The following is a 25,652-nucleotide window of genomic DNA, read 5'->3' on the forward strand; positions in this document are numbered from 1 at the left end:
GTATCTTATTTTATTTGGAAATGGACTAGGTATTTAATAAACTTCCATCCTTTAACTTAATTTAGCACAACTTAATGTTTTAAGTTGTCGACCATCTGGAGAGATTATTCTTAAGTAGACATTCCTAAAACATAATTATTCCTAAAAAGTTCACCCAAAGCTCTTTCTCATTTGTATTTTCTTTTCGTAAAAGTTTCTTCATCTTGAATTATTTTCATTGCTGACAAATTTGCAGCAATGAAATAAGATCTTATTTAGTTTATATTAAACCTAGGCATAATAAAAGTATTATACTTAATGTTGATGGCTCAAAAGACATGTCTATATTAATTAGATCAACAAACATAAACATTAACACCAGGTATTAATTTAATATTGAATATTTCCCAGTTCACATGAACCTGAAATTTATTTAGCTTAATTTTTCTTGTTTTAGAATTGTTTGATTTGTAAGCGCTTACCTTTCTTTTAAGCCAATTAAATAGAGCTCACTTACAAATTAACCTCAGCAATATTATCCAAAGACAAAGACACATGCTGAGACATACACATATATCCAGACAGTCAGAGATCTCATTGTTTCCACTTGAGATTTAAAATGTCTCTTTGCCTCTTTTTTTTTTTTTTTCTTGGCTTGAAGTTCTACTCATTAACCCAAGGCTGAAGTCTCAGGCAAAGTGGGCTGTGTTTGTAGCTCAAGGACATGATAAGAGTTAGCTTCAAACTTTTTCCTAGGGATATTTTTGTTCTCTCAGGGTCAGGATTCTGAAAAAAATATTTCAACAGGCTAGCTTTTCTAACTGCACATGCAAAAAGAACCCCTTTTGCAATTTCAAGAAAAGTTTTATTTTAACCAGTTTTCTCCGGAGTCTAAAGAATATTGTAGCCATCCTGACTGAAGGAACCTAACTTGTTTTGAATCTGGGAAATGTCAGACATGGGAAAGGGAACATGGACTCCAATAGTGTTCATGTCTCCATTTGCTACTTCCCTTAAGGGAAGCATATTAGAATCTGTTTCCTGGCGTTGGGCAGTCCTCCACCTTTTGTGGGGAGGGGAGAGGGGGCCAACTTCCCGATAGACCAGGGAGAGCCGACCCCCTTTGTGGGCTAGTAGTCAACTTTTATAGCCTCAAGACAAAGAAATTCCTGCTGGCAGGATGGCATTAGGTGATTGGTCAGGATGCTACAAGGTTATGACATGGTGATCATTTTGCCTAATACGGAGCTGGGGGGCTGCCCGGTTTAGACTAGGAGAGCCCAAGGCAACAGTTGCCATGGGGGTTTGGTTAATTCCAGAATTTTTGTCCTGTGCCCTTGATGTAGGGCTCCACAGAAGCTATTAATAGGTAGCTTATAGAAAAGGAAATATAAATGGCCCAACTTATGTTTTAAATGTTTATTCATTCATTAGAGGAATGCAATTAAAACTATCAAGACACCATTTTCCACGTGTCATACCGTCAAAAATCAGAAAGCTTTGGTACCACATGGAAAGCTCTCACACACTGGTGGCTGTAACATCGGGAAGAGCCTCCTCTGTGGGGAGAAAACTTTCCCAACTGGCAGGATCCCTCATTAGCCACACACACCCTAACTGAGGAGCGCTGCTTCTGGGAACTCATCCTTCAGATTGCTTTGCAAGTAAGGAATAACCCACATTCGCCATTTATTGATGCAATGGCTATAACTGCAAAGGACTGGAAACAACCAAATATCCCTCCATCAAAAGGGGCCTGGTTAAATAGATTATCATAAAACCATATCCATGCAACCCTAAACAAGAGTTCTTTCAGTAAGGCTATGGAGCTCTTCAAAATAGTGAAGAAAATTAGAAACACACAGAAACTGATGTTAAAGGCAGCCTCTGGAGAGGAGAGGTGGCAGCTGGGCTGGGGAATTTCACTGTATACTCTTTAGTACCTTCTGAATTTTGAACCATGTGAATTATTAGCTATTCAGAAAAAGAAACTTAAAATACTTATACATATTGAGTCCTTCCATGTTATGAAAGTTTCTGGCTTAGCTCCCACTAATTGAGTTACTGTACTCTGTCCTGCGGTATATCCTGCCTCATGGAACATCAGAGATAAAACCTAGGGGCTCTGAGTCAGGTGGGGCTCTGCCCACTGCCAGCCCCGGAAAGGGAGAGAGACCTGTTAAGGTCAACCAGGCCTGCACTTCCCCCCTCCGTCAACAGGTGGCGCTACAGGGCCTGTGGCCTGGGACAGATGGCAGTGGCTTGGGGAGCCCAGGAGCCTCGGGCTGCTGACCAAGAGGCAAAGAAGCAGGCAGACACAAATTAGTAACATAAAATAGAAACTAACTTTATTTCTCTGGAAGAAGCAGATATTCATAGCCGGGGCAGAAACTTTGGCAAGAGGCTGGTGGGAAAACAAAGAACAGCACAGGGGAAGAGCTGGGTCAGAGGAAGCACTGGTGTCCCTCCAGGGCAGCTGCCCCCTTGGTCTCCTTCCAACCCTGGGGCCTTGGGCCCTGGTCCCTGCCAGAGAACGATCTGGCACCCTAGCTCTGCTACCTGAGCCACCTCAGGCTATTTCCAGGCACAAGATCCGAACACCAGCCAAGTCCCATAACATGTCCATGGTGAGGCCACAAGTCACATTCCGTCCGACACCCCAACTGCCGCCAGGGGCTCCCTCGGGAGGGCCCCCGCCCCACGCCCTGGGTGCTGCTCCACCTTTCTGCATGGCCAACACATCCTCCCTGCCCGGGGTCAAGCCTGGCTTCCCCGCCGGCGAGGCCTGGCAACACATTTCAGCTACAGGCCCCACCAGGGACTGAAGCCAGAGGCAGGTCAGCCACAGGGCCTTCTGAGGCCACCCCCAGGCCTGCCTACAAGAGGCTCCCTCCTGCACCTCGGCTGGGTGCACTGAGAGCTCCGAAGTTGCAGGGACAGCGCTGGGTGAGGGAGGGACAGGCAAGGCGGGGCTCCCAGCCTCCTGCTGCCTTGGCCTCGCTCTGCCACTGGGGGCAGCAGGTGCAGCAGGTCCTCCAGGCCTGGCAGGGCATCTCCCCACCCCCGTCAGATGGACAGGCTCAAATGATTCCTTCAGGGCAGATCCTCTGGGTCTCCAGACATCTCAGCGCCTAAAGGATGGGAAACCACCAGAAAGCCCTTCCATCAACAGGGGTCGCTGCAACAGAGTATGGAATGCCCAGTGTGGGCGGGTGCGAGAGGGGCCTCTCAGGGTCAGCCAAATCGATTGAAAACTGGTGGTTCCAGGCACTAATTTTGGAATTTAGCATCCTGGGATGACTTCTTTAATAAACTAAGAATAAGACACCAGCAGTATCGTGTATTAGAGTAACTGATGCAAATCAGTAAGAATAACCACGAGGTAATGGCCAACGTTCAGCGATGGCGTCCCACGGGCCAGACACTTGCTGTGCGGTGCATCCCTCATTAATTCTCCTAACCAGTTCTACGAGGTAGGCACTATCATTTACGCACGTTTTACAGATGAGGACCCTGAGAGGTCAGGGAAGGAGCCTAAGCGGACGCCACGTGTGATCAGAAGGCTGGGCTCCAGCTCCAGCTGTCTGCCGCCAGAGGAATCCGACACACCCACCCCGCCAGCGCTCCCCAGGGAAGGATTTCACTTTTTGACTTGATAAAACTTTCATTTGTATGTATTTATACTCTACATCAAGTATGTTATTTATATATCTATATATTGTGTTATGTATACACGTACATATTTTTTATAGGAAAGTAATGGATTTTTTTTTGATTAGACATTCCTTTAGAAAGGCATTAAATCTTTGTTGCTTTAAACTGAAATAGGAAACGAAGAGGTGAGAGAGATTTGTTTAATCCACTGGATCCCAAACTGCTGCTCACCGGAGCCCGGTCGGAAGCAAGCCCCCTGCAACCAGAGAGGCTCCAATTCCTTTTACTCATTGGCTCGGTCGAACAAAGCGCCTGTGAAGTCTAGATAAACATGCTTAGGAGAAGCTGTTTTCTCCGAGAACTGTCTGTGTCCCGGGATCGGGACCCCTTTCCCCCCTCCCGCCTGGAGCCCTGTGTCTGGCCGTGTGTGGCTGTGAGCTGTTGGCTTTTCCCAGAGTGACTACTCCAGGACACCCCGGGGACAGGAAGGTGGCTGGGGCAAGGTCTGCTCACTTGTGGTGGGCTGGGCCGCAGGAGCCCAGCAGGTGGCAGCCAGCCTGCTCCAAGTTCCAGTCGAACATCTCCAGCACTTTGTGGCACTCGCCTCGCGGCCGCAGACCCAAACCAAAGAGCTGCTCCACCTGAGGAGCAGAGGGTGGTGCCGTGGGACACACTGGGGCCAAGGGGTGCTGGACCAGGGCGGGACAGAGGAGAGTGAGGGTGGGGGCAGGGAGCGGGAGGGTTGGAGGAGAGCCGCAGAACCAGTCTTCAGGGTCCCTGAAAGCCAGAGTGGGCAGGAGGTGGTGGTACCTTCAGATACTGGGCAGCCCTCTGCACGCTCCAGCTGTGGCTCTGCAGGGCCGCCTGGCACTCCTCTGTGGTCACCCCATGCACCATGGCCTGCAGCTGGGCACACCCACCCACCCGTCAGCACCACTCGGGCCCCTTCCTCTGGGTCCCTCGGGCCTCTGCCCCTCCTCACCCTGTTAGCCTGGCCCACTACTCACCATCTGGATCTTCTCTGCTGGCCGTCCAGCCTCTGGCCCGTCCCCGGGGCAGCCCCTCTGTGGCAGCCGAGCAGTGGCCCTCAGGGCTGGCAGCTGGGCCCCTGAGTTGCTGGTGTTGGTGGAGAAGTTAGCCTTGGGGTCTGGGGCAGCCTGAGGCATTGGTCGAACGGTGGCAGTGGGGGCAGCAGGAGCTGAGATGCCGGGAGGGGGCAGCAGCAGGGGCACAGGCATGGGGGTCGGCTCTTCGGGGCTCCGGGTCTCACGCAGGAAGCGCTGGTAGCGCTCCAGGTAGGGTGGGCGCTCAGGCAGCAGGTAGTAGTGGGTGCTGCTGACCTTCTTGCCATCACGGACGATGGGTAAGATGCAGGGGCCAGCCCGGGGGCCAGGTGCCTGGATCACCTGGGGTGTCGCATACTTGGGGTCTGAGGCGAAGCTCTGGGTGGTGGGCATGGTCTTCCCAGGTGAGCTGGAGAGCCGGGGTGGCAGCGGGGAGCTGCCGCGTGGCACCAAGGGGCTGGGGGTCCTGGAGCCTTGTGGGGACAGGGGCTCCCGGGGTGGTACCCGGGGAGGGGAGGCAGGTCCAGGCCACCGCCCCATCTCCTCCTCGCCCGAGGGGGCTGGAGACAGCTCCCCACGTGGGCGTGTGGGCCTCGGGGGGATGGGCACACGGGGGGGCACCTGGGGCTTGTCGTCGCCCACCGGGCTTGGCGAGGGGACCAGAGAGCCGGCCGGGACCTGTAGCTGCCGCATGCACTCCTGCTGCAGCGCCTGGAAGATCTCTGCGGTCTGGGCTGAGTTGGGCGGCTTGCCCCCACCCTGAGGCGGGAGGAACAGGTTGTCCTCCAGGGCAGGGAAGAGCCGCGCCGGCTCAGGCACAAAGGCGTAATTGGTCTCGCCCTGACTGGGCCCAGCAGAGAGCCCTGCACTCATGAGCGTGCTGTTGATGGAGCAGACCTCAAAGTCATCCTCATCCTGGGCCACGTCATCGTAGGCAGGAGGCGGGGGCAGCGGGCGCGCATCCCAGTCCACCACCGGCGTGGGATGCAGGGGCCGGGGCAGGGCCCGCGAGGGGCTCTGCGGCGGGGTCTTGTCCAGCAAGGAGCAGGCATCCATGGCCAGCTGCGCCAGTGAGGGCGCACAGGGCCGTGGGGCCGGGACCACGGGCTCCTCACCGAAGTCGATGAGCGTGACCTCACTGCTCCCGCGGCCCGCTTTGGTGCCCGGCACCCGGGCAGAGGGCTTCGCGAGCCACAGCCCACGGGGCAGTCCTGGCTTCCGCAGGCCCAGCCTCTTGAAGTCGCTGGACAGGGGGTCTTGGTCCTCACTCACAGGGTCGTAGGTTGGTTCTGCGATGGAAGGTAGACCCCAACAGGGAGGCGGCGTCAGGCAGGCCGATGGGAAAGGTGGGGTGTGGGGAAGACAGCCCACCAACTCCCCACTCCCAATTCCCCCAGAGGTCAGCCCTCAGCCGCCAGAATTCTCTGCACACCCAGACCCCATTCAACAGGAGGGCAGAACCTGCGCCGGTGGTTGGCAGCCCTCTATGGGGCCTGGCGAGCCCCTCCCTCCATTTCAGCTAGAGCAAGAACACCCCACACCTGCCTGCCTGACACCCCTCCATCAACACAAGATCCCATATACCCCGGCTCCTGAGCCCTGGTTAGTAATCCCTACCCCATTACGGCACACCATTAGTGCAGGCAGGGGGCTATGGGCCATCTCCCACCATCAAGGGCAATAGGAGCTATCCTTAGAGAGGACAGAGCTCCTGATCAACTGGCATAAAGCCCAGACACGGCCTCTGCAGGTCCCAAAGGAAGTGAGGCAGGGCCAGGCAACGGCGGACGGTGGCAGAGTGGGTGCCAGGACCACACTCTTGTTCCCGAAGCCCAGGCTTTTGGGGGTTGGGGGAGAGGCAGGCATGCCGGGCCAGGTCAGCGGCAAAAGCTCACAGCACACACCCACTTCCCCTCCCACCCCGGCCAGCTGGGGCTCTGTACCTTCCAGGAGGAGAGAAATGAGAGGAGAGAGGGGGCGGGGGCGGGGGCCAAGGCACCAAGAGCAGCCCCACTTACTCTGAGTGAAGATGGCAGGCTGAGGAGGGCGAGGTGGAGGTTCCCCTGCGAGAAAGGTCATGCGGAGAGTAGAGGGGGCAGAGCAAGGACAAGGGAGGGGAGACAGAGTCAGACAAGAGGGCAGAGTGTGGAGGGGGGAGGGGGGGAGAGAGAGAGAGAGAGAGAGATGTGAAAAGGGGCAAGTGAATGTACAAACCCAGCAGCAATGGGAAGCAATGGGGAGGCAGGATGGGAAAACTATGTTCCGGAGCGACAGGCCCTGGATCCGGGACATGGATGAGGCTCCTGGCCAAGATGGAGCCCGTGGGGTGGTTTTGGCAGGAGAGGAGAGCAGGATTAGGGCGAGTGAGGAGAGCCAGGATCTGAGCACGGCGGGAAGGAGGAGGGAGGAGGGAAGCTGAGCAGGCAGGCCAGTGCGGGCCAGACCGAGGATGCCCACCTCGGCGGATACAGCTGCCTCTTGCCGTCCGCCCCACGCCCAGCCGGAGCCAGGGACACAGCTGTCCCCATGCTGCCCTGACCCAGCCAGCTCGGGGTGGCCTGAGGAGACAGCATCCCTTCCCGGGCAGCTGATGAACTAGGGGACCAGGGCTTGGGGGCCCTTACTTTTCACCCTGCCCAGATGCTGGGTGGGTCTGGAGGTGCTCAGTTCCACACTCAGCAGGTCGGGAGGGTCCATGGGGTTTCCCAGATACAGTCTGTGGGGAGAGACGCAGGTCAGAGATGGGTAAGGGTGTGGGGCGGCGGCAGTGAGGGCACCCTGGAGGAGGTGCTGGGCCTGTCCCCTGGGGTCAGGCAGAAGACAGAACCACGTCATCCAAGCCCCTTGCAGACGCAGGCCTGGAGCCCAGGACTTCTGACCCTGGTAGCTCCCTTCTGTAGATCTAGCAGGAACCAGGGGAGGGTACAGTGGAGAGGGGGCAGAGAAAGAACTCCTGACTGTAGGCTGAAAAACCTAGGACTGTAGGAGCTCCAAGGACACCCCAAAAGGGCAGAGCTGGTCCTCTGTAACCCCAAGGCACCCCAACCCATGCCCAGCAGCCACCTGCTGGCACACTCTCTTCTCTCCTCCCAGGCCCTGAGGCGTCTGGGCCACACTGCCCCAGCCAGGGTGGACAGGAGGCATCCTTCTGCCCCACTGCCAGGAGGTAGGGTATGGGCCGGGCTACTGCCACGCTCCCAATTCACCTGCAACCCCTGTGCCAACTCTCAGCATCTGGGACGTAGTCACTGGGGCTGATTAAAGCCCAGAGGAATGGGGCTGGGCTGGCCATGGCACGCCAGGAGCAGGGCAGAGGGTGCCGGGCCGCCTTCTGGAAGGTGTCTGCCTTCTCCGGCCCCAGCTCTCTCAGGCCCTCGCCTGGCTCCTGTGAGGCAAGAGACGGGCACCCTCCCAGGGCTCAGCGTTCTGGTGTGCAGGGCAGGGGGTGAAGGGCCTGCTGCGCCACGCCCCCGGGGCAGAAGCCTGTCAGAAGTCAGAGGGGAGAGCGCTGCCCGGAAGCCCCGTGCTGCCAGCACAGAGGCTCGGAGGCCCAGCAGGAGGAGCTCCAAGTGGCACCCTCGGGCGGGGCCCCCAGGAAGTGACTAATTCTCCTGTGTATCCTCCCCAGATGCCCCCCACCCCATGACCTCGTCTTTTCACTTAAAGGAGGCTGAACCCCCCTCCCAGGTACAGAGTGAGCAGGCAGGTGGGCACTCTGAAGTTTCCCCGTAGGGAGCTTTTTCTGCACCTTGCACCCCTGGGCCTGAGCCAGCAGCTCCCATCTCCAGGACTCAGGTCCTACCAGCAGGAGCACGGAAACTGCCACCCACGTGCTGGGGCTCATGAGCAGCTTTCCTACTGAACTGCTTCCAAAGGTTGTTCCCAAGTCCATTCTCCTAAAGCCAGTTTGCCAGGGGGGCTTAAGGTGTGGACCCTGGAGGCCATTTATCCTTTGAAGCTCCAACCCCAGTTCTGCCAACAAGGAAAAGCTGCTGAACAAGACCCTTGGCCCACGGCTGTAACTGGGACCTTGGAGGCCCGGAGAGCCTGCATGCCCAGAGAGGGGCTGCTGGCCCTGGAGCCCCCAGGCGGGACCCTGCCAGTACTCACTCATCGATCCTGTCAGGGAAGCCCCAGCAGTGCCGGGGGTCACTGTCACCATGCCCTGTGTGAATGAAGCTGTTCTGCAGGGGCTGGCTGATGTCCTGGGCTGACAGGCCGGCCACAGAGGTTACCACGTTGCGAGGGAAGGGCCCCACGCACAGCGTCCGTGTGTTCTGCCCACGCCACCAGTAATTCTCAGCCCTGTGCAACAGAGGTGACATGGTGAACACCAGGGAGTGGTGGGACAGTCCCAAGGACTGGGACCCTTTTTACACCAAGCTCTCTTTAGCCATGGTATCTGACCACCTTGGCAGAAGGGAGCACAAGGGCTAAGGGCCCAGGATCAGAGTAGCCTGCCACCAGCCCACCTCCTCCCAGCAGCCCCCCAGGACCTGCCACTCACTCAGTACAGGGCCTGGTATTTGCACGCAGCCTTACCCTAAGTGCCCTAGGTGGGTCAGACAGCTTTTCCTACAGTTTACAAATACGGAAACAGGTTCAAACAAGTGACATGACTTGCCTACAGTTACCAGAAAGAGTACAGCAGATCCAGGATTCAAACCCAGTTGTTAATCCGTGAAGCCAGCGCCCTTCTCACAATACCACCTTGCCTCCCTCCTCGCCTGGCAAGGCCTAAGCCCTAGTCCTCTCCTAGCCACCCGATCTCACTCTTCAACCCAGTTCCAGGAGTTCTGAGCTACAACGGCCCAAGGGAGAACCATGGCCTTAGGACTGGGCTTGGGGCCAAGCCCTCCTACCACAATCCCATCTCCTGCAGTCAGCCCTCCAAGTTTTGGAAGCACCTGGGGCAACCCACGCTATCACATCACCAGTTTACACATCTCCAGTGCCTTCCACCATCTCCTGCCAGGACCGTGGGACCCCCACTCTGGCCCCCATCCACCTCCTTGGGAGGAGAGCTCCACTCTTGTCTTCAGCAAGGGGTCCAGAAGGGAACCCAGCCTCCCAGCGTGGCTGGACTATGGGACCACCAGCCCCTCGCTCTGACCTCAGACACAGAATCTGTTGGCACAGCCTAAGTCCAGGCCTGGGGTGGGGGTGGGAGCCGGGCCAGGTGGGCAAGAAAGAACAGAGCGCCCTCCTGGACGCTTCCAATGCCCCAAATCCAGCAGGCCACGAGGCCCCTGCATCTGCTGGGATCACGCACACCTGAGGACAGGCACAGAAGCTGGGCTAAGGCAGGGGTGGTGACAGCCTCGTGCTGCTGCTGCAGCCGACGTCTGTGGCGCCAAGCTGCGTCCGCTCACCGTCAGCCCCCCGCCTGTACATCACCTGTCCACAGCGGGAGCACAAAGAAAGGCTTCCTCCAAGCTGCAGCCAGACCAGAGGGGTTGGGGGAGGTGGAGGCTGGAAGGAGGCAGCGAGGCCCGAACACCTGGACCCCCCTCCGTGAGGTGATGTGGCCACTGGGCCAGTGTGACCCCCAAAGAGCCTGTCCCAGAGACCTAATGTCGAACCCCACAAACACAGCAATCCTTGGGGAGCCAAGAGGAGTGGAGGGGGAGGGACGAGAGCCCAGCCTCCTTGTCAGCAAGGCTGCTGACCAGCCACCACAGACACAGCAACCCTGTGATTACCACCCAGCCCCCTGGGTGGGAAGGGCAGGAAAGGAAGGAAGAAGAGAGGACAACACCCGGAAGGGACAAAGCCCATCCAAAAATAGCAGGGCCATTCCAAAGAGAGAAACGTCTCCCCTCCCTACACCCCACACCCCCAGGCCGGCTGAGGCCGAGGAGGCAGGGTGGGGAGCCCCTGGCCCCCAGACCCCGATGCTGCTCTCACCCAACACCCATGGGCCTCCTGGGTCCCACGTGCCCCTCCACAGAACAGGCTCAGACACCAAGCCCATGGCTGGACGCTAGACTCTGCTCTCCACACCTCTTCAGAGATGCTCGTTAACTGAGGTGGAGAAGCAGTGCAGAGTGGAACAGACTCGCGTCCAAGGCCAGGTTTATGCCGTGACCACACCCTCCCAGTGGATTCTAAGCAAGACCAGATGGGCAGGAGGTCACTCCCTCTGCTCCCTTCCTTTTGCTAACAGACCCTCACTCGGAAGCCTCCTCTGGACCCACTTCTGAGAGCAAGAGCAGAGCCAAGCCTACCTCTCTGTTACAGGGATGGCCAAGGCTAGAGCCAGGCCCAGAAGGAAGGGCTCCCTTTATCGCTGCTGGGAGTCCTCACATCAAGTCTCAAAAAAGGAGGTGGGAGGTGAGGGGCAGGAGGCACGACAGCCCTTGCTACTGGGGAAGGGGAGTGGGGAGTGCAGAGTATGTATAAGAAAGACCCCCTTGGGAATGACATCCCAAGCACGGAAGCAGCCTCCTCCCAACAAGGGTCAATTATAACTCCCGAGATGGCCAACGTTACATCACGCTGCCCACTGGTCCCCCTCCAAGGCTCACTGGGGCGGAGATACCAGCAGCCCAGAGAGGACCAGACCAGCCCTTCCCACCCAGCCTGCTCTGGCCACACCTCCCTTCCCCTTCCAAGAACAGCCCAGAGTCTCCATGGCAAGTGGAGGGCACAGTCCCTGCAGCAAAGACAGGCACCTCCAGCAGGCTGCCTGACAGCATCCTGGGACAGGCAAGATGTGAAGCAGCACCTGGGAAACACCGAAGGCTGCCCCAGCTCTCCTGGGGACCAGCCTCTGGAAACCTCAGCCCATTATCCCAGTTCTGGCTTAGGCAGCCCAGAAATGGCTGACAAATGTGGCTTAAACATTCTGCTCAAAACACCACCCCACGCACTTCTCTCCAGGTGTCCCCGGCAGCCCCTGGCCCTGAGGGACAACACACCCCCTTTGCTTCCCCCTCTCCCACCCACCGCAGGAAGCAAAGGCTCCAGGGACCAGGCCAGGCCAAGGACCTACACATGGATTTCAAAATCTCTGTCCCCCTTCTCTGGTTTGTGAAAACAGAACATCAAAGTTCTGTCAGCCATCCCAGCCTCCAAAGAAGACCCCCTGGAAAAGAGTGGTCATCATCTGTCCCTCACAGTCTAGACAGAGCCTCGCAAGCTTGGCTCACAGGACATCTGGTGTCCGCTCTCTGCCCGCCGCCTGGTACCCCGAGAAGCCCTGAGTCTAAAGAATCAGTCAGAGCCGGGGCAAGGGTGCTCCGGACTCTGGCTAGGAGACAGCTTCTGCAAGAAGAAATCCCAGTCTAACAGAAGAGCACAGATACGAGACAGCTGAGAGCCAGGCTGCTAAAGGAAGATGGAGAAACAGACCGAGACCCACACGTACAAACCCAGACCCAAAGGGACACCCACGAACAGAGCCCACCCACCCGGAGACACGGAGACAGAGCCAGACAAACACACACACTTGGGGCACCAAGGAAACAAGGGGGCATTTAAAGCTCTGGTACCACCGACACACAGGCCCACTCCCAAAGCCTCACCGGCCGTCATGCCTCCTGCCCCTCACCTCCCACCTCCTGAGTAGCTCCAGGGACCTGCGGCAGGCACTGTGGTCCAAGTCGGCCGGTGGCCCTGGAGGAAGAACCCAGCAAGCCCACACTGGCAGGCAGTGGCGGTGGAGCCAGCAGATGGGCCAACCCAAGCCTGTGATGAAAGGGCGGGGCAGGGCCCGCCCACGGTGGCCTCCCAGGAGGAGCGGCTCCCCTCTCCCCTCCTGTTCCCCGCCTCACCCCAGTGGTGACCCAGGTTGCCAGCTCCAGAGACAAACGCCCCAGAAACACACAAAGCCCCTGAGTCACCCCTACTGAGAGCAAGGGATGAGGGAAGTAAAGACCTGGGGACTACAGGGCACAAGAGGGCTCAGGTCCAGGGCCCTCTGGCTCCTGGAGGTGGGAATGGCTGTAGGCTCAGATTCTAGCTGAAGGTCCTGCCATGCACCTCCAGAAGGGCCCCCAGCCTAATCTTCCTATTTCCAGAATGCTCCCCAGACTGCCACGCCTGCATTCCCTTCCCTGGCCCCTTAGCGCCAAACCACAGAGTACGTATTCCTTCCTGTCCTCCAGGCTTCTCTCCTAGCAGCTTTCTAGCTTTCTGTCCACCACCACTAACTCCCCAACCATACCTCCCCCCGCCCAACTTGCTAGGATGTCATTCTTAATTCACAGATACTGGGCCCGAACGTGAGGGGAGCCCCAGCCTGAGGAGGAGATGCTGGGGCCACAGCACGTGCAGGCCATGCTCCCCCACAGCCAGCCCGGGCTCCAGGGCCTACCCTGTCAGTCTGACTCAGACCCAGAAACACTCCCTCTCAACAACCCCCCATGAGGCACAAGGTTTATCCAAAGGTCCCAGACCCCCCAACCCGAAGTCCAGGTAGGAAGGGCTCCGTGGGAAGTCCCTGCCTAGCTCTGAGTCAGAGGGGCTGGGAGTGCGGGGGATTTCCTCTGCCTCGCTCCTCTTCCAGGTCCTCCGTGCTCACCCCCTACCCCAAAGGCACCGCTAGCCTGCCCCACCGCAACCAGCTTCTCAGACACCCTGGGGATGAGATAACAGAGGGTGGCCTGAGCGGTAGGGGGGCCTCCACAGCAGGCAGGCTTGAACTTTGGGGGCTCCAGGTGGGAGACCTGACTCAGGAGAGGCTGCCTGCAGGCAGACACTTGTTGCCAGGTGTGAGGGGGATTGAGGGGGCAGGAATAGAGACCCTGTGAGGGCAGCCCGGGGACAAAATGGCCAGGTGGGAGGCCCAGCAGAGGACGGAGGAGAGCCCTGGGAAGGCAGAGGCTGCCAGGAAGAGGCAGGGCTGCTTGGGGCTACTGAAGGGCACCCAGGTGGGAGTCCAGAGTCCTTATCCTGGGAGGAGAGGGAAGAGGTGGGGCAGGGGAGGATAAGAGGAGGAATGTCCAGGAGTCCCAGCTGGGCCCCGAGGCCAGGCTGCTCCACTTCCTACACCCCACCATTACGGCAGTGAGGCCCCAACCCACAGAGCCAGCACTGGAGCCTGGTGGGAAAAGGGTGACAGAGGAGACGCTAGGCAGGGAAACCCCCCTGCGAGCCACCGCACCTGCATACTTAACCCCAAGCACTCAGGAGGACCCAGGCCTGCCCCCCCCTCTTGCTGCAGGAGCCCTGAGAGGGGCTGTTGCCATGGGGACCTGAGAAGCAGACCGGCTCTGGGCCCCAGGCCCAACCAGTCTGCGCCCTTCACGGCAGTGCAGGCACAGCCCCCGCGCTCCCTACCTCCCCTCAATGACGGTGATGACATCGTTCATCTGGATGTGCAGCTTGTCTGGTTCCTCAAAGTCCTGAAGGGCCCGCATGTCAGTGGGCTGGGCCTGGGGGCAGAGACAGGTCACTAACCACCTCAGGCTGACACCTGCTCTATACCCCTGCCCCCGGGGGGCAGATCTGCCCTCACCTCCAGCAGGAAGTCTCTCAGTGCCACAAAGGTGGGTCTGTCCTCTGGCTTGTGAGCCCAGCACTGAACCATGACATTGTAGATGTCCTGGGGGCAGTCCTCGGGCCGGGGCAGACGCTCCCCCTCCTTGTCAATCTTATGCAGGATCTGGTGGTGGGGAGGTGCAGTTTGAGGAAAAGCAGAGCACTGGCTCTTCACCGCTCATCTTCCCCACAGCCCACGGAACAGGTGGAACTGCTGGCCGCCATGCCTCTACCCCAAAGAAGAGCTCTGCCTGCGCCCTGGGCCTCTGACCCTTACGCCTAGGTCTGGGGCCTCTGAACAGGGGGCCGTGGCAAAGGAGGACTGCGAAAAAGCCCAGGCCGGCCTGTTCCTGACCACTGGGGGCCGTGCTCTTTGCTCAGCTTACCTGAGGGTGTCAGGCAGACACAGGGCAAGGGAGACAGGGATTCCAACAGGTAGGAGCCAGTTCCAACAGGGCCAGGTTGGGAGACAAGGATCAAATCAACCCCCAGCCACGCTGTGGGGAGCACAGCCCCAGCCCCCTCACCTGACTGCCATTGAGGCCAATCCAGGGCTCCTGGCCATAGGTGAACATCTCCCACAGCGTGACCCCAAACATCCAGGTGTCGCTGGCATGGGAGAAGGTGCGAGTCTTCAGGCTCTCAGGGGCACACCTGGCAGAGGCAGGGGTCAAGCAGAAGGCCTCTCAGAGCACCCCCACCCCCTGCATCAGCGCCAGTGGACCCCAAATGCTCATGCACAAGTGTGCCGTTGCCCCGCGTGCCCAGGTTCACAGTAGGTACTGGGGGCGCAGTGTGAAGTTAAGGACTTCTTAACTACGGGGGGCACAGACTTGGACAAAATTGTCTCTGCTCAGGTCTTTTTTCCACGCGTGGCCCTGGGTGGGGAGAGGAGGATGTTCCCATGTCAGGGAAAGGAAGGTCAGCAGCTCCAGAAGGGGCAAAAAGTGGGGTGGGATAAGATCTCAGGCTGTTTTCTAATTGTGGTGGGAGGATGACAATTTCCAGATTTGGGGCAGGATCCTAGGATTTAGGTCATTTCAGCAGGAAGGTGTGGGTGGAAAATCTGGATAGGGCCTGGGGAAGAACCAAAATGGGTGGGAACAGTCACAGTCGCTTTCCTCATCCCACACACTCTCTGGAGCTCCCTCTTGGTTAAGGAAGAAAAATGGCACTGCAGGGAAGCTAACAAAGGGTATTCATTCCACGGTGGACTGAGGCACGGGGAGTGAGGAGGAAGCCGCCCTCGATGGAGAATCAGAGATACCTCATGGGACTGGAGAGCTGGCCCTGCCACTCAAAGGGCGTGGGACCCAGGGAAAGTCACCCAAGAGCTCTAAGCCCCACGTTCCTCATCTGTGAAATGGGAATAACAATAATCTGCTCACTTCACAGGATTGTTTTAAGAGAGCTGCATAAAAAAAGGTGACCTTATAATTTACCATTCAAACCAGGACGCTTGAGTATGAAAGGAGGTGCTATTAATTACTCCAGGACATCAGGCATGATCCAGGATGTGTGATCATCCTAGATATTAAGTAATTAATTAGGGGTGACCGTACATCCTGGATTAGAGGGTTTTCTGGCAACCAGAACTGGACCGACTCCTCCCACCCCAAAGCAAGGAGATGACACTCCTTCAGGAGCCTCTGACAGCAGAGGATCATGATGGTCTCAGCACACGATAAGCTCACGCAGGGGCCAGGGCAGGGCCAGGTACCACCCCAGTGTGCAGGTGAACATCCCTCGTCAGTCTACAAGGCCCTGCCTGCCCCCAGCTCTACCTGGGACACGCTTAGCAGCCAGTCTCTGCCTGGCTAACTTCTCCTGGTATTTCAGGAGCTTAAAACTGCGTCTTCCAGGAAGCCTTAATGTGTCCTACAGCACTTATCCCTGTGCACCCTAGCACCTGGCACGTGGGCCCCTGAGAATTACTGGATGGATAAGTGAATGGATGGGCACACAGCAAGGGCACCCCGGGCCCAGAAGAGACAAGGGCTGGTGGGTGTATGGAAGGCCCTGGAAGCTCTGAAGCCTGGGTGTGTAGGGACCGGGTGTGGGCGGGTGGTCCAGGCCCCGCGAGCCGGCAGCGCCTGCCCCTCACCAGGCAAAGGGCACCTTGCGGTGCTCCTGCATGACGTAGTGGTCGTCATTCTGGGGTAGTGCTCGCATCAGCCCAAAGTCCCCGATCTTGACCAGGTCACGGGTGGCCAACAGCAGATTGCGGGCGGCCAGGTCACGGTGAATAAAGCGCTTGGACTCCAGGTAGCCCATGCCCTCAGCCACCTGCACAGCGTAGCGGCTCAGGGTACCCAGGAGGAAGTGGCCCTGGTGCTTGCGCAGCCGGTCCAACAACGATCCCAGAGGTGCCAGCTCTGTCACCTGAGGCCACGGAGGAGGAAGGAGGAATAAGCACGGCTGAGCCCTGCCCCTCCCTCAGCTCCTCCCCTCAAGGCCTGCCAGAGCCGTGCTCCATGCTCCTCCCTGGCCTGTCCTCCAGGGACCTCTAGGAATCCTACAGCTTCCCAAGCCTCTCCCCTCTAGGGAACATGGGAAACCGAGGCCCAGAAGAGCAACCCAAAGAGGCTCAGGTTAGCAAATGCCAAACACTAAACTCTGGGACCGGCCCCTCCTGTGGGTGCAACGCTCTGCCGGTGAACACAAGCCAAACCCAGAGAGACGGAAGTGAGCTCCAGCGGCCACCAGGGTCGGCCAGTACTGGGGCAGGCCTGTGAGCCCCCTTGCCACATCAGGTGGGGGACCAAAGCAGGATCTGGAGGACCTCTGACCTTCGTCAGGATGGAGGGAGTAACCACAGCACAGGCAGGAGGTGAGGGGCACAGGGTCCTCCCTGCCGCCATCCCCCTTCTGCCCACAGCACTCACCATCTTCATGGGCGGCGTGAGCACCACACCGTAGAGGCGAATGAGGTTTCGGTGGTCAAGCGAGTGCATGGCATTGACCTCCCGGATGAAGTCATCCATGGCCTCTGGCTGGCTCAGCACATCAGGCTTCAGGCACTTCACAGCCACACTCACCTGGCCAGAGTGGGGACTGCAGAGTCAGGACAGGCCCCAGCCTCCACACTCCGATCCGGGCTAGCCTGTTCCCCACTCCAGCCTCAGACCTGCTCATTGGGTGAGTGAGCGTGTCCCAGGGGCCTGTGGCCTGGCAGGGGGAGGGCAGCTTACCCCAACAGCCATGAGCCGGGCCTCCCCTTCCTGCAGGAGTGCCCAGGTTAAGTGGCAACCGCAAGGTAAGAAATGACCAGTGCAATGACGGAATATTAAAATGTTATGATAAGAAATGTTCCTGGTGTAGAAGGAAAATGCTTTCAATATAATGCCATAAAACTAATCTGTGGTGACAGAAATCAGAAGAGTGGCTTCCCTTGAAGGGAGGTGATACTCAGTGGAAGAGGCATGAGGGAGCCTTCTCGGATGACAGAGATGTTCCACACCAGTGGTCCCCAGCCTTTTTGGCCCCAGGGACGGGTTCGTGGAAGACGGTTTTTCCACAGACTGGGATGGGGCGGGGCTGGATATGAGGGTTCAGGCGCTAATGCGAGCGATGGGGAACGGCAGATGAAGCTCGCTCAATTGCCCACCACTCACCTCCTGCTGTGTGGCCCGGTTCCTAACAGGCTGTGGACCGCTCCCGGTCCACGGCCCGGGGGTTGGGGACCCCTGTTCTACATCACAATCTGGGCAGTGGTCACACGGGCCCATGCATATGTGAAAAGTCACTGAGCTGTACACTCAAGAACTGTATGCTTTACTGCACACACGCTGTCTTTACCTCCGGGGAAAATTTTTTAAATACAATACTAAGATGAAAGGGCAAGCGTTAAAAAGTTGTATCTAAAATTTGTATCTTAAAGAAATTCAACAAAATGTCTGAAGGGGAAAAAGGTGTAAATGCTGATTGCTTCCTCTGAGTGGTGGGTTACAGGCTTTTTTTTGTCTTTCTTATTTTTTAGTCTCCAAACTTTTATGATCATTAGTTTTATAACTGAAAAAAGGAACATGTGTCTAGTTAACCCTGAGCACGGACTCCAGGGTGAGCCACTTTGGACCTGTCCCCAGCCCCCTTCACATCCCAGCAGAGGGGACAGATCCGTCTCAGAGAGCAGAGCAGGGCCTGCCACGCCCCACAGGACCCAGAGAGCTCACCGTCTTCCCCGAGGGGGCGTCCCACTCGCCCCTGCGCACCACGCCAAAGGAGCCATCTCCCAGCTTCTCAAAGAGATGCAGGTCCTTCTCCCCAATGAGGCAGGTGAGGCTCTGCAGGGACCCCTCTGCTGCTGGGCCTCCGGGGGTGGGTGAGGTCTTCCGGAAGGTGCTCTGAGAGTGATGAGGGGGGAACTCAGCCTCCAGCCGCTTTCCACTGAACACCTGTTTGAAGGCAGCCAGGGGCCAGATGGAACCCTGAGGCCCCAGAGCCAGTCATTCAGCCCTGCCCCACTGGGTCCTTGGCGAGGCCGCCAGACAGGTCGTGGCTTTGCCAAACTTCTGGGGGGCGGCCTGGCTGGAGGCCCACGCCCCCTCCTGACCACACCTCCACACGGGCACCCACGGCCTCAGTGTGGCCTCGGGCTGCAGTCCCACCCCCAGCTGTGGGGTCAGGGATAGCCCAAAGCCGGCACCACCTCTGCCCCCCTCCCTGCTCTGTACCCCTACCCAGCACAGACTCCAGCCCCTCACCCGAGCAGATGGGCAGGAGCCCTAGGGGCCCTCGCAAACACCTCCTGTCCATTTTTAGCCCTGGCCCCGTCTCTGGGTTGCCCATTTGGCGCTGTCTGTCTCCACCCTCCCCAGGGAGTCGGCTGCTCTTCATCCTGCCTGGGGAGAGGATAATTTGAGCCTGAGGTTGGACCCTGAGTGTGTATGGGGGTGCAGATGAAGCAAGGCCTTGCCGGGGAAGGGCCTGGGAAGACAGCTGGGCTTCTGGAGGGAGGCCTAGAGCTGAGGGCTCAGAAAGAAGGAAGGTTGGAGAGGACCCTGCAGCCTGGGCTGGAGAGGGAAGGGGCCAAAGGTCAGGGGACAGGAGGGAAGCCCTGAGGGTCAGAGCGGCCCTGTCAGTTTGACTTGGCCACCCTACCGGGGCATGCAAAGCCTCGGCTTCAGGCGGCACCCTCTGCCCAGTTGGTCCCTGCCCCCAAGGTCGGCAGAGCCTTGTCTGTGTGGGGTGAAGGGGTCTCCAGTCTGAGGGCCTCTTCTGGCCGCTGCTCTGTCCTTCCTCCCAGCAACTGGCATCCCTTCCATTTGCAAGCAGTGTTCAGCTGACAAGGTCCTTCACAGCTTTTTCTCAAGGGACCCTCCCCAAGGCCCCGTGAGGTGAGCTGGGCAAGTGCGGCTGGCACTGTCTTACTGGCCACATGCCTCAAGTCTGGAGCGGTCAACCGACTGGCCCGGGGACATCCTGTGAGTCGGTGGTAGCTCCAAGACCCCCTGAATCCTGCACACCGCGTGGCTCTTCCCTCCTGCCTTCGCCCGCCCCAACACACCCATCCTCCCCTAAAACCTGGGCAAGGGACCAGGACAGTGTCCCCAGAAAAGGCCACAGGATCCCAAGAGACAGCCCCTTGCCAGATCACAGCCAGGAAATCTCTGCGGCCCAATCCCAGATCCAGCTGTTCTGCACTGCCCGCCCCTCTCCCCAGCCCTGAGGCCAGAAGTGGGGGGAAGGCCCGGCTGGTTCACTTCCTCTCACATTGTCTTCCAGACAATGGGCAAAGTTCCCCTGAGTCAGACCTGGGACTCACCACTCCAGAGATCCAAATTAGGGCAACCGGGTGGGGGCGGGCCTTAGGGAAGGAAGCTGTCAGTGGGGCCCGGTGACCAGAGAAACCTTCCACAGACTAGGGAGGTGCGGGATGAGGGAAGCAAAGACGTCCTGGGTCCAGACGGTCCCACCGCCCCACACTGGACACCGGCCCCAACACTTAGGCAAAGCGAGGGCTCAAGTTACAGCGCACTTGTCAACAAGCGCCTGTTCCATGCCCGGCACCACTGCCTGGCGGGAGGGGACGTGAAGCCAAGGCTACACACAGGCCACTCAGTGCCGTCTCCAGCGGAGACAGACGCTTAGCCAGGCAGCTCTACAAGCACCCTGCCCGATAAGACCCCGGAGGTGGGAGGTCTGTACAAACTGCGAGATTATACTGCAGGGAGTGGGGGAAGGCTCTCAGGACGACACCAGAGGAGGCCCCAGTGAGCTACCCCTCCCACGTCCCTCCCTGTCCACCCACCTTGCTCATCCAGGACTTGCGTTTGCACATGGCCTTCCTCCTCTTCACAGCCTCCCACAGCCGCCGCTGGCCTGCGGGGAGGAAGGGGAACCCGTGCTGTTAAGGCGCTCACACCCCCAAGAGGCTGCTGCCCATCGCAGGCTTCCTCAGTCACCCTGGAGGGAGTCCACCACTAGACACTGCCCAGCACGATGACACCAAGGAAACAAGCCATCCCCACCAACCAGGGGCTGCCATTAACCAGATGGTCACTGCATTCCACTTCTAGGCAATTCTTCTCGAACCGGATGGAGGTATTTAACCACCAAAATTGAACAGTAGTGCTCTTATGCCAACTCTCAAGAAAAAATAAATAAATCAAGGTAACGGACAGAATTTCCCCAATTTTGAGTTTTTCTCCCATAAAATTTTATTATGTTACTGGCATCAGATATCAACTCTCTAGGCTAAAAGCAGCGTAAGTCAGTGTCTAAATTAGCACATCATTACTTATTTAGCTATTTCAGGCTGAATGCACTCAAAAGTTTCTAATGTTCTACAAGGAACACCGTGACTTCTAGAAGCTATAGTCACTACTTTCAGGATAAACACATAGGAAAAAAAAAAAAAGAGTTCAACTTATAGAATAGATCTTTGTAGGAGAGACAGAGAAAGGGAGAGATGGGGAGAAAAGCAGCAAACCATCATCTGAAGGATTTTATCTTCCCTTCTCCACAGACCTCTAGACACTAACCCCCCTGGTGTTCAGAACAGACTCAATTCTACATTTATAAAAGAGGAGAATATGGAAGAAATACACCCTAGAAATGTCTGCACAAACAAAACAGAGTGTGTAGTTAATCCTGAGCAGCCGGAAATTTAAGTAAGATTCCTCAAACTCCAATTCACCTTCACAACTGCAAACTGCTCTCATGCACTCACTGTGTGCAGCATCTACTGATGCCCCTCTGCCCCACCGCGGGGGCTCTTGGACAGGCAGTGAGAGTTCTCAGCTCTGCCACCCCACGGAATAAAGGGGGGAGGGCTCTTCCATGCGGTTGCCGATCCTGAGGACAGAGGAGGTAAATGGTCAGTGGGGCGACGACAGGCAAGGCCAATGCCCCCACCTACCAGGCCGGCCCATGCCAATCTTCTCCAGGTCCTCATTCTTGACATACTCAAAGTGGGACAGGCGGGTAACGTTGAGGTCGTCGCGGAGCCGCAGGAAATACTGCTGCAGCTGCACCTCGGACAGCAGCTCCAGCAGCCAGCCTGTGCCCTCCTCTGGCTGCATGCTGCTGCTCCCCAGCCTCTGCGGGGAGAGAAGAATGGCTCAGGGACCACGGGATGCAGGCAGGTAACAGGCGACCCCGCCTCTGCCTTGGGCTCACCCATATCCTACTATGTGCTGTGGGGAAGGACTCACACCACCTTCTTGCTCCCCAAAACAGCTGTACAGAAGAGCCTGTAGCCACCTGTTCTCCTCCTATGGCAACAAGGGTAGAATCAGGGCAGTTGGGACACAGCCCAGGCCCTGGAGTTAGGGTCTTACTCCCCAAATCTGCCATCCATGGCCAAGTGAACTGAGATCAAACTCTGTTCTCCGGTTCCCCACTGGCTCTTCAACGCTCCTGTTGTCACAAGGCCTTTGAGAATCTGATGAAAACTATCGAGTGTGTCTCCAGGAAAATATATGCATCCTTATTCATAACGTTTTAATTACAAAACTTTTGGGGGTGCAGTGCCCCTTGAGACCCGTCCATGAGCTCCCCAGACCTGATGGACCCCACAGGGACTAGATGAGCTCTAGCTACTTTCCTCTCAATGCCTGACATCGCATGAGCCTCCCCCCAGGTCCAAAGACCCCTCCACAGGCCACCACACAAACACCTCCAGGACCACAGGAGGGTCAGGGGGAAGGAGCGGCAGAGGCTGGGGCGGGCTTTCAGACTGCTGTCAACGGCTGTCACAACAGACTCTGGCCCAGTGTGGTCAAAGCTTTCAACTTTTTCAAGAAATACCAGAAATCTGAATCGACGTGTAAAATCTCGCTATTAAAATTTTTTTTGAAAAGGCACCATACGCACACGTAAGATATTCAAAAGGCACACGAGAGCCGTAAAGTCTCCTCCCTCTCTTGCCGCACGGCCACCTCGGCCCCACCCCCAAGGTCGGCTGCCATTCATGACTTTTACGCGTTCTTCCAGACTTGTTTTTTCCCCACACAAATACTCACCCATTACCCACACCATTCTGTTCCTTGTTTACACTTGACATTAGATCTTTCTCCTGACTTTTGAACTATGTCAACTAATTCAAGTTTGAAATACACACATGCAAGCACACGTGTATGCTGTGCTGGTCAAACAAAATTACATGCAGGCCTCAATCAGCCAAGGGGCCACCAGACCTGTTACACCCTCTGGGGCCCAGAGAAAGAAGCCAGTGGCACCCTCAAAACTAGGCAGCCCTACACTAAACCCATCCTTGTCCGAGTAAGACCCGTCAGAGCTGAGGGCTTGGCCAGCCCCTGACCCGTGTTCAATCCCCACTGGAGAAGACAGGGATGAGGGAAAAGGCCAGCTGCCCCAAGACCCCCTCCTCCTGACTTGGAGGTGGCCTTGTCCCCCAGCGCTCATCACAGGTCACACTAAGAGAGCAGGTGCTCACAGCCTGGGACCAGCATGAGCCTCCTGCTCTCACAGTTCCCAACCCAGTGCCAGGAGCTCAGACTCTCCCAGGCAGCTCAGGGCAGTACAAAGAGCCACCACCGGGAAAGAGAAGCCCTCAGTTCAAACCCTGGCTCCTCTACCAAAGTGGCTGGGCCAGAAGGGGGTTTCCAAACTTTAAGCCCTAACCCTTCACCCAGATGGTTCTCATGAGGGCCGTACAGCCCCCTAGGGGGCATTTTTGGCTGTCACAGTGTTGGGGGACCATTAGTGGCACTGAGTGGGTGGCTGGGGGACTCACACACTGTCCCAAATCCCATACAACTTAATTCATGCAGGTGAGAAATTTGTTTATAATCATCTGATTATAAATCAAATCCCATTTTACATATGAACAAGAAAGTATGTTTACAGTGTTAATACAGACTGAATTTTCCTGGAATGGAGCTACTGTGTAAACTGAGGGAAAACTGGCCTTTTGCTTTGTTTGGAACTTAGCAGAAGTTGTCCACCGTTCAGAAAAATATCACTGAAGGCAGCCCACCCTACTATTTCAAAACTCTCCTCTCAGTCAGCACTTGTGTAGATGTGGCCGTGCTGGTTCTACCTGAGATCTTAGCATCTGACTGCTTGGTAATGTCAGATTGTACTGACGTATTAGAATACACGAAATGCTACAATCGATTTCCTTTTGGTTCTCCTTTATATTACAGGAGGCATTAAGTCGACTGACCACACACACACAGAGTAAACAGGTTGTATTTCTCTTAATTTTAGTTAAGAAAAATAAAAACTCTAACACTTCAACTACAGTTAACTACATGCTGGGCACAGGTCTGAGCACTTAGCTGTATTAACTCACTTATCCACAGCAAAGCCATCTGTTACAAACAAGGGGGTGTGGACTTAAGAGGGCAGGGCACCACTGCTTTCCAGAAGAAAGCCCCAAAGGTGCCCTGTGAAAATCACTAACCTAGGCCCCGTCTCTCTGTGGCGTGACCAGGAGAGGCCAGCCAGCACTTCCGCCATCACTATTCCATCCCTGGAGCAAAACGATCCCACCCCCTACACGGCTCAGCCCAAGAAGAGGCTGGCCACCAGGGCAAGTGGTCTGAAGATCCCCACTGCTTCCTCCCCAGTCCCCGAATCCCAGGGCTCCAGGCCACTCATTCCTACCCTTCTGGGGGTAGGAGGCAGCCACTCCTGAGAACAGCTCCAAGCCCTGCCCTGTGTGGTCCGGGCTGGGAGAGACCCAGAGGCCACTCCCCTGAAGAAGCTGCTTAGAAAGCACAGTCTGCCCTGTTCCTTTACCCATGAAACACCAGCTAACAAATCTCCCTGCTCAGCTGGGTCCTCCTCTCCCTGCTCCCCAACCCCAGGAACAGGGCTGCTCTGCGTGGGGCGGGTGTGTGTGTGTGGTGGGGGGGAAGACTAGAGAGAACACTGGGATCTGGGTGAGAAGAAAGCAGCCAGGGTCCCTGTCCGGTCTCCACCACCCCATCCAGGGTGACCCTGGACATGTCCCCTCCCTCCCCTCCCTCCCTTCTCTAGCCCGTGTCTTTGTCGGTGAAGCACAGAGCACTGCTGCGGCTGCCCCCAGCACAGCCCCGTCCACACACCTGTGTCTGACACGTGTGGCTCTCATGGCCGGCACGCACACTTCCCACACACGCTCTCCTGACACACTCGCCACCAAGAATGCAGCCGCTGGAGCAGGGAGGCCCTGAACCCCTGTCAAGCAGCCCGGTCCTGCTCTCTGGCCCTCAGCGCAGGGCTGCCTCTCAGTCTGTCCAGCTCCCGCCCGCAACCCCCCACTCACTGTGTAGAGTCTCCGCCGGAGTCTGGCCAGAAGAGGGAAGGAGAGCTCTAGGCCAGGGAACCGACGAGCTGCTGGCATCTCCACGGAGCTGGACCCCCTGACCAGGTCACTGGGGCTCTGGCCCAAGGGAGGTGGGGTGGGCAGTGGTCTCAGCTCCTGAATTTCAGGTTCTGCCCAGAAGTGAAGTTGGCCAGAGGTCTGCCCCAGAGACCCCCCAAATCCCACACCAGGGGTGGGAAATGGAGCAGAAGAATAGGGTGGTCCCCTATTCTCTGCTCTACAGCTGTTTCCACAGCTGGCTACCCTGGCAGGAGAGAGTTAGTTCTTCTCTCAGTTGACTGCAGCCTGGGTCCTCGGTCCTGTTTCTCTGTCTTCTCTCCAGCGCAGTGGTCACGGCTCCAGCCCTACTCCCTGGCTCCCCCGACAGCCCGCCTCCCTCCCCCCTCCCTCCGCAGCTGAGCAGCTCTGACACTGGCTGAAAAAGGACCTTTCTGAATCACTGCCAAGAGGGCGGCGGGAATGGGGGGACTCTTCCTCCCAGCCACCCGCGCTGCCCCCACCTCGTCCCCGCACACAAGGCCCCTGTCTCTGGCTTCCACCCCAGCCCCCAGAGCTGCAGACAACCCCTGGGATTTTAGGGTGGGGGCCAGGTCAATCAGGCAGCAATATACAAAGAGGCCCCCGTCGCGCTTGTCTGGGGCTGTGAGGGCTTAGTGCACAGCCTGAGCTGGGGGCTTGGACACCAGAGAGTCGGT

General features: G+C 57.3%; 1 protein-coding gene across 4 annotated transcripts; it reads right to left on the reverse strand.

Annotated features, from left to right (window-relative positions):
- Nucleotides 1-4,142: 4,142 nt before the first annotated feature.
- Nucleotides 4,143-24,975, reverse strand: TNK2 (tyrosine kinase non receptor 2; the record flags this gene model as incomplete). Of its 4 annotated transcripts, XM_082839347.1 has the most annotated exons (15): nt 4,143-4,274; nt 4,444-4,539; nt 4,641-5,986; nt 6,716-6,760; nt 7,322-7,413; nt 8,808-9,002; nt 13,980-14,074; nt 14,158-14,304; nt 14,708-14,834; nt 16,285-16,562; nt 17,066-17,218; nt 18,353-18,574; nt 20,431-20,501; nt 21,541-21,721; nt 24,898-24,975. In XM_082839347.1, the coding sequence occupies 15 exons, from the start codon at nt 24,973-24,975 to the stop codon at nt 4,143-4,145; spliced, it is 3,258 nt and encodes a 1,085-aa protein (XP_082695473.1). The 4 variants fall into 4 exon arrangements, with proteins under 4 accessions (XP_082695473.1, XP_082695474.1, XP_082695475.1 ...); XM_082839348.1 differs by lacking the exon at nt 6,716-6,760; XM_082839349.1 differs by lacking the exon at nt 4,444-4,539.
- Nucleotides 24,976-25,652: the final 677 nt, after the last annotated feature.

This window comes from Leucopleurus acutus (assembly GCF_964270905.1).
Source record: "Leucopleurus acutus genome assembly, chromosome: 5".
In the NCBI taxonomy this organism is placed as follows: domain Eukaryota; kingdom Metazoa; phylum Chordata; class Mammalia; order Artiodactyla; family Delphinidae; genus Leucopleurus; species Leucopleurus acutus.